This window comes from Sinocyclocheilus anshuiensis, unplaced genomic scaffold (assembly GCF_001515605.1).
Source record: "Sinocyclocheilus anshuiensis isolate Anshui unplaced genomic scaffold, SAMN03320099.WGS_v1.1 scaffold412, whole genome shotgun sequence".
Lineage (NCBI taxonomy): Eukaryota > Metazoa > Chordata > Actinopteri > Cypriniformes > Cyprinidae > Sinocyclocheilus > Sinocyclocheilus anshuiensis.
Genome location: NW_015558661.1, coordinates 981,298 through 989,733, shown reverse-complemented (window position 1 = coordinate 989,733; position 8,436 = coordinate 981,298). Strand labels below are relative to the sequence as shown.

Below are 8,436 nucleotides of genomic sequence, written 5' to 3'. Positions count from 1 at the left end.
ATAAATTTCTTTGTATAATATGATGTAAAAAAATAAGGAGCTTGTACTCGAGGAAAAAAAAGCCCTCATTTTTTTTTCAGAGACCCAAACTGAGCAAAAGCAGGCATTTTGATACAGTTGCTGATATTTATATGCATGTAAACGTGCATGTAAGTAAGATTACTTACATAAAATGCATATAAATATTAGTTATCATTTTATATCCCCCAATAATGTTTTAATAAGAAGATATTTAAATGCTTCGTTTTATGATCAATGCTCTGTTTTAATTGTCCTCAATTGATGTATTATATTTAATACTTAATTTTAACATTATTTTTTTCTAAAAATGATGTATGGATAATCAAGTAAGTGTCTTCAATCTAGTAAGTGTTCATCTTGAAAAATCACTAACAATATAAAATTATTCTTATGTGTACTTCATAAAAATCATGAAAGATTTCACAGCAAAACAACATCACGATGCATCATGACCTGAAGGCCTTTTACTTGCTAAAAACTGTAAATTATCAATCAAATGACAGAAGGCATGTACTAGATGGTGTACAACAGGTTTTTCAGCAAGGTTTTTGATCATATTGATAACTCCAAGGACTTGGAAATTTGTGTATCAAATGTGATGCAGTAGAATTTATAGGGTTAAATGTTTCATTTTTTTTTTAATTTCAAGGGGATGATGCCCAGTTTGAAATGGATATCTAACTACAACAGAGGACCTGCTACACGAAGGAGGCGATGACTGTAACAAGTATTACTGTGATGATAACTGTTCCCTGAGAGGATAAATGCACAGAAGACTTCTCCTTCCATGTCATCTGTCTTTTTTCTTTCATTTACCTGCTGTTTAAATGATATTTTCCTTTCCTGTACTGATGCTGACGTTCAAGACGCGCACAAAGCCATTATTTTAGATTCTCAACATCAGCTAACACTGTTGTGCCTGAAAAAGCCACTATCTCAGATGACAGATAGTGCATCCCAAGCACATCGATGCAGCTCTACTTCTGCCTAAGACATGGAGGACATCTCACAGGCCACCATGTGACATTGTTTGTTTGATACAGATTTGTGTAGTTTTACAGAATGGTCATTAGAGGGAGCAATGGTTCTCTTGGTGGTTTTCTCATCAAGAATGGTGTGGAGGAAATCCAGATGCCAACTCCTATAAATTTAGCATACCGCCCGCAATCAGTGCATTTGACCACTTTCCATTTGGCATTGATACTTTTTGTAATGTAAAATCTAATTTCTGTTTATCCTAATGAGTATGCTCACCTAAAGTGTCATTCAACATAATGTAAAATGCCTTTTTCTTTTTTTTTTTTTGCTGTGAAGTTCTCTAAAACTGCCCTGTTATTTCTGAAGAGACATTTAAGCATTAAAAAAAATAAGAAATAAACACCAGAGAATTGATAAGTGTTTTCCTTATTCATCTGCTGTTGCTGATTTTCTCATGAAAAAAAACAATACCATTATGAAAACACTTTATTACATTTGGTAATTTACATACTCTACTATTTACAAATTAGGCAAACACACAAAGCTTTCAAAATAGCATTCAGTAATCCAGGTGCCTCAGTGCAGGATACCTCATTATTCCAAGTGAAAATACTGTACAAATTAAAGCAATTTATCTTAATTTATGCTTAAATATGTATTTCTGGTTTAAGGCACATATCTAAAGTGCTAGTGTTGAGTTCATTTGGGGTTTGGAGACTCAGTGGCAGCCACATTCTCCTACAACCATCCCTTCGTGGTGTCTCATGACCATCTTGCTGTTCTCATAGTAGAGCATTGGGAGTGGAGCCAGACGGGTGGGTATGCAGGACAAGCATGGGACGCGATCTGGGTGGTGCAGCTTCAAAAGACTCTGCAAATGAGAAGACGACAAACATTAGAATCAGTCTGGCAAAGAGTAAACATTTTAATTGCAATTATTTCAAAGATTTCGAGATTCTTACGTGCATGTAGGCATGGTTGGTGGGGGTGAAGGTCTCATCTACAGGAGTAGGACAGCTCCCTTCACATCGATAGGCATTATACCGCTTCGGATAAACAATCCAGTCGCTCCAACCGATCTGATCGAAGTCTACCCACATATCCACCTTCCTGCAGAGAGATTTCTTCTCCCCTTCTTCTTGTGAAACACCAGGAATCACGCTAGCTGCTGCATCACGCACTCTGTCATCAGTCCGGTGGTTCCTCCTGTGACGCCGAGGCGCAGGTTCACCTCCACCAACGGCCCGCTCCAGAGCTACGTACTTGGAGTGCTCAGCAGTCTGGATGAGGGTGGATGTCTTTGCCCGGTTCTGCTTGGAGTAAACCACCATCATGACTCTGCTGGCTGTCAGATGCTGGACGTTCTCACGCCCCTGGCCCTCAGATCTTGCAGGCATCTGAACGGGTTCCTCTGAGAACACGCTCTCACCTTGGTGCAACCAGTACTTGAGCAGCGCCGTGATGTTGAAGACCCTCCAGGAGGAATGGGAGGTGGTTGAGTCAATCGGTTTGGTTTTCACAGTGCCAAGTTGAATCCGTACTTCGTCGCAAGGGCTTCGATCGCACTCACGTTTGGATGCATGATAAATGTCCACCTCCATCTCCGAGGCGAATGCTGGAAGGCGAATGCGAAGCTCAGACTGCTGGACGTTGTCGCTCGCTGATATGGAGGACATGTCAAATGTCACGGATAGTTTGTCACCAACCTGATGGCAACCTAAAAAATATTTGGACAAGAAATTAGTGACTGGTCAAAGGACAGACAATTAAACAGTCTAGAAAGGTGTGGTGCTTAATTATCTTAAAGGATGTTTTCACACATGGCCACATTCGGGACAAGCAATTAATAAAGTAGAAAGTTCTTATTGTTTAGATGTGTATTGCTGCCCAAGCCACTTTGAAACAGACGTCTTGAAGCTAATACACACGCTAACTAATAAGCATAATACATGACTTGGCTATTAGCCTAGAACCAGCTAAACTACTAGGCTACCTATCAAATTATTTTGTATAAACTTGGTCTTGTATAAACCTGAATAGATTTGTTTTGCGATAATGACCGGCGGGTGACTTTACACCGCTACGGATACTTACTAGCCTAAGTAAACAAATAAATAAATGTGAATAAAGCGTTATTTTAAATTATTTCATTTTTTACTCGTGATGATAACACGAATTCTGCAGGAATTGCCTATAGTTAGTCTCGCGAATGTTTGACCGCTGAATGCAGACTGGCCGTGCAATAAAATCCATGCCGCTTTTTTCATTTTTAATTTATTACAAAATATGTTTAATTCAATTAATATAATTTGTAACATCTAAAAAGCAAACAAAATATCGGTAGGCTATTGTAAAACGTTATAATGTTAATGTATAAAGTAAAAAATGTTAAAAATATATTATATTTAATAATAATAATATATGTATATAGCCTTCTTACTCTTGGCGACGAGACTCAAGACCGAATCAGACTCATAAAGAGTTGGATTTTCATGGCTCATATGTTTGTCGTCTCCCGTTAGAAGGGTCCGGTAGAGGTGCAGCATATACAGCGGATATCTGTTGGTGTGTCGGCCGTGACCCGCCTGACCTCCGCTGCTCCTGCCAGGTGCTCTCATCCCGCTCCTGAACGCCTCGTGAAGTCCAGGGAACGACGCCGTGGAGCTCACCAGACTGACCCAGAGCGCGAGGACTGCGCTCAGGAGCCCGCAGGTAAACCGCCTCATGTCAAATCTAGGTTATAATCCACCACGCTGAGGAGGAACACTGTCCCTGAGATCTTTCTTCTACACCGTCCTCTGGAAAGTGAAGGTCATGAGCGCTGGCTGGCCATCTAAATTCACTTATAGAAACTTGCAGTCTTTTGATGGTCTGTGAGGTACTTTGGGTCTTTGAAGTGTCCCTGTGATCCATAAAGGGATACATGTCCCTAGGTCGTCGTGTATCGAAACCAACAGTCTTTTGTGCGTCAAAAGGTGTGAAAACATTAATTCTTCTCCTGGAGCGCTGTGTATTGGAGGTCCTTTGAAAATGTACTTTAACAATAATATTAGTGGACTACATTTGTTCATCAATGTCACTTTGATTAAAAGGAGAAAAACACCCTGACTGCTGGATTATTTCTTAGTTTGAATCAAAATAGAGGAAGTAAGTTTGTTTCTATGGCTTTTCATTGTATCAGAAGGACATACAAATAGTAATTATGTCATTGAAAATCTCCTCATTTTTGACATGTTACCGCCTCATTTGGATGCTTGATTTTACAAATTAGGCTACAGCATGTTATGACTATATTCTTGTGGATGATTATAATCGACTCGATTATTGGATTATAATCGTTTCTTCTTGATCAAGGGAGGGGGGACGTTGCGTGTAGCTTATATATAAATACATTCAATATTCATATATTGTAGCCTATTTAGCAATCGGTATGTCAATTAGCCTACAACATGATAAAAAAAAATGTTTTTCATCATTAGCAATTCGTGACTTTATAGATAAGAGCAATGAATTATTCATTTAAACTGGTCGCTTTTTTTCCCAGTCATGTTTTGGATAAGGTTTGCATTATGGAATCATAAAGAATTGTTATTGAGAAATTAAGTGGTGTAGTTATTATAGATAGCCTACTGAATAATATGTAGGCTAGGTCTGCTCATACCTCAAACGCGTGGATTTGACGCCACTGTAAAGTCACTTAGAAGAAATGAAAAACAAAACATCAGATTTCATCTGACAATTGTGCATCATACACAACCAATTTTTACGCATAGATTTGAGAAGCATACAGAACCCCACAGACAATTTCTTTCTTTCTTTCTTTCTTTCTTTCTTTCGTTCTTTCTTTCTTTCTTTCTTTTCCTGCTGGACTGTCGCAGCTCCCCGCTGGCCCGCACACCACCCTGCTGCCTCCCTAACATTCCGGGGGTGACCAGTCCTCCTGCGGTCACCATGAATAATGACAAGGTCTACCCCAAACAGACTGTCAATAATAACAGCATCAGCCCCCTGGCGGACAAGAGCGCAGGTAAATGTGCACTGAAGCTAAAATTTATTATTAACCATGTAAAGCCTGATATATGAAATAATCACATTTTATAATATCTAAACATAATAATAACAATAAAATGTATATTGTTTTATTATAACAAAAATGAATATTCTTTTAAAATAATAAAATTTGTAGCCTATAAATGTTTTTTTAAATGGAACAGTTTAACAAAAAATACCTACATCAGATTTCATCTGACAATTGTGCATCATACACAACCAATTTTTACGCATAGATTTGAGAAGCATACAGAACCCCACAGACAATTTCTTTCTTTCTTTCTTTCTTTCTTTCTTTCGTTCTTTCTTTCTTTCTTTCTTACCACGTATAGCGTCGTAAAAGCATGTTATCCAACAGGGGGCACTGCCTTCAAAGTTTCACGTTCTGTCCAACGCCAACTTGTCTCTTCAATATGATTAGCCAAATCGTAATCAAAGTGATAAAGCTCAATAATTCTCTCTGTAGGCAACTAAAAATATCGACTGCTCATCCTTGCATCACTCATTTCTCTCGACGCGGCCTGTGTGATGTGTTGACAAGCTCTGCGCTAATTCTGAGTGCTCAGGTGAGATTCATACGACGGATGGAGCATATGCCGCTGTGACGTGCACACACACATTATTTCCCGTCACAGAATCGAAGCAGACCAGCTGTGAATGTCAGTGGCAATCTCACACATAGTAACACTGATAAGCAAGACAGAAATTGGCACTGAGCCTTCCTCCCACACACTCAGTTATCACATACGGAGCCATTTGATGCTAATAAGTGTCAGATCTTATAGGCTACATTTATTCTCCATTGTTTTGTAGGATGTCTTTGTGAATTGTGGCTCGAAATACTTTGTTTTCCACTAAAATACTCTTTTTTTGTGTGTGTATATACGCATGTCTGTCTGTCTGTCTGTCTGTCTATTTCTACAGTACTGTTTTTTTAACAGTTTCTTGCTGTGTACAGTATGTTACTGTGGATTTAGGTGTTTTTACAGTATTATTACTGTATTCTCAACAGTTTCGTAACATGTATGCGGTGTACACATTGATCTATAATAAAACAAGAGCCCAAAAAGAAAGAAAAAACAGAATTTAAAATGAAAATGTCAATGAAATTTGAGTGGTTATATAAATATTTTAGGTGTTTCTGCCTGGATATGGTCACGTGACCTGCTCAGGTTATATAAAGAAAAGTGACAAAAAACACAGGTAAAAAAGAAACAAAGAAAGAAACCATTTTCTACCAACAGGATAGGCCTACATTAAAATAAACAATAAGTAAATATCAAATTAAACAAGAATTTGCTGATTCAGATGAAGCCAGTTCTGTTTTTTTAATATATATGATCACAAATTAAATTATAACGCAAGTTAAAATGTTTTGTTATTGTTGTTTTGGTGTGTGCTTGTGTCTAAATTCAGAGACTCAAGACTTCTTCTGTCATGTCAAGATGATGATCATGTGTGATTTCATCCTCAGTCTCCTGTATTCATCTTTACAATGTTAAGAAATTTTTTTTTTTGTGATATATTTGATGAATTTATCATGCTATGCTATCCATCCATCCATCAATCTATCATCTATCTATGGTAGCTCTCTAGCCATCTATTGACCTTTTTCTGCCATGCATTTTAAACTCGAGATCAGTGCGGATGTTTATGATTGATGTGTATGTGTGGTATGATATGGACATGGATATGGCCTTGCTCTGGGCAGACAACCTAATTAATCACCAGGGACCCTGATTGCTGTGAATCGGTTTGCAAAACAGAGACCTTAGGCCTCTCTGGTAGAGGAAAAAATGGGAGCATGGAGAAGGAAAACAGAATCAAGCCCTTTGTGTGGCACTGGAAGAAAAGTGCACACTTGCGTTAGGGACGGCTACAAAACAAAAAGGCCATGCAATATGAAAGGGCCGCCTTTGTGTCATTTGAATAATGGGGATAATTACCCTCTGTCCGGCGAAGCACCTGCATTTGAAATAAGCCTTTGATACCAACTTAAATTCAGTGAGATGGTGCTGTTTGATTCAGATTCAAGCAGACGCCGTCTCTGCCGTTACAGCAGCTGGGGAGATTACTGTGTCAGCAGACTGACTGCACTGCACACCTCTGAATGCATATGTGATAATATACATGAAAAAACAGAGGGTGGTGTAACTTATGCCTTGCTGCAGACAATATTTTGGGGGTTTAATAAACCTCATCTCATTATCAAAGTGCAGATAATGTGAGTCTTTATTATTATTATTTGCTAATTCTATCCAGACCTGAGACTTTCAAAGCAGGCAGGACGTCATGTGTCAACAGATACCTCAGTATAGGAGATAAACAGATAGTCTTTTACGCACCTACAAAGCTGTCTCTTTTTAATTTGGTTGCACTGCCAGGAGTCCCTAGATGAGCAGCGTCTCTCATTAAACCACAGTCCTGACATTGTTCGCTAGGAATGGCTTTTTTTTCTGTCAGTCTGATAGCAGAAATTGCAGGGACATTGTAACACGAAAGCACTGAAATTGCTCAGAAAGTAGACGTATTTTGTTACTTTTTATTCTCAAAGCATCAGAGGCAATACATTATTCTGACAAAGATCATTGTTGCTTCGGGCTTGAATCCCACACCACAATGTGCTCATTATGGACTCTTTGATTTAATTTTGACCGTGGACAGGTCAATATGGCTTTAGGTTCCATGCTGTATCTTTAACTCTTGCTGAGAAGGCACAATATATATTTGAGTTATTTTTATTATAATAGAGATCACATAGAAGAATGTGGTTTCCAGGTACTTGTGGAATCCTCTTTCATGCATCTCGAATGTTGGTGAGTGTCATAGATGATCCTTTACCGATGCTTTTATTAGATAGCTGAGTAAATACATTCAAGCTTTTCTTTAGTCTGCACTATTATGGTCAGTAATCTATCGCTTGTCCTTTTCTCTCTACGACAGCCAGCCATGTGCCACTCTGAATTTGCCACGGTAAACATCAAGATTTTCAGGGCAGCTGGAATTGACAGAAACAGAGCATTTGCCTCCAGGACAGGATAATGAGTATTTGTGGGGATTTTTTTTTTTTTTAGAAATTTGGACAAAATGCTCATTTCAAAATGCTGCTGTTAACATCTGTGCTGTTCCTTGATGCTGAGGCTCAAAAGAAATATCAGGGATGAAAATTTCACAATTTTGGCCATTTTTCACTTGTTTTGGAAAAATAGCCAGTTGTGAGGATGAGATAGAAATTCTGCACTGGTTCGTAAACGGAAATAATGTAAAAATGAAAATGCAATAATAAAATACAATTGTCACAAGATTAACGTCATTAATTTATTAATTATAATAAAGCATGTTTTATATTGACAGCCATAGTGCTATTAGTTTTCTCATCAGGATTTT

General features: G+C 38.2%; 1 protein-coding gene across 1 annotated transcript; it reads right to left on the bottom strand.

Annotated features, from left to right (window-relative positions):
* Positions 1-1,717: 1,717 nt before the first annotated feature.
* On the bottom strand, positions 1,718-3,725 carry LOC107681142 (nodal homolog 2-A-like). The gene is made up of 3 exons (XM_016477320.1): positions 3,440-3,725; positions 1,962-2,716; positions 1,718-1,870 (listed from the first exon to the last, which is right to left on the bottom strand). Exons 1-3 carry the CDS (start codon positions 3,723-3,725, stop codon positions 1,718-1,720), a joined length of 1,194 nt encoding a protein of 397 aa, XP_016332806.1.
* Positions 3,726-8,436: the final 4,711 nt, after the last annotated feature.

Bases quoted from the DNA above. Each gene is read 5' to 3' on its own strand.
- LOC107681142 (XM_016477320.1), bottom strand. From the start codon at position 3,725: ATGAGGCGGTTTACCTGCGGGCTCCTGAGCGCAGTCCTCGCGCTCTGG. The intron at 2,717-3,439 runs GTAAGAAGGCTA...AATATTTTTTAG, and splicing joins CTTGAGTCTCGTCGCCAAGA to GTTGCCATCAGGTTGGTGAC. The intron at 1,871-1,961 runs GTAAGAATCTCG...TCTCATTTGCAG, and splicing joins CCAACCATGCCTACATGCAC to AGTCTTTTGAAGCTGCACCA.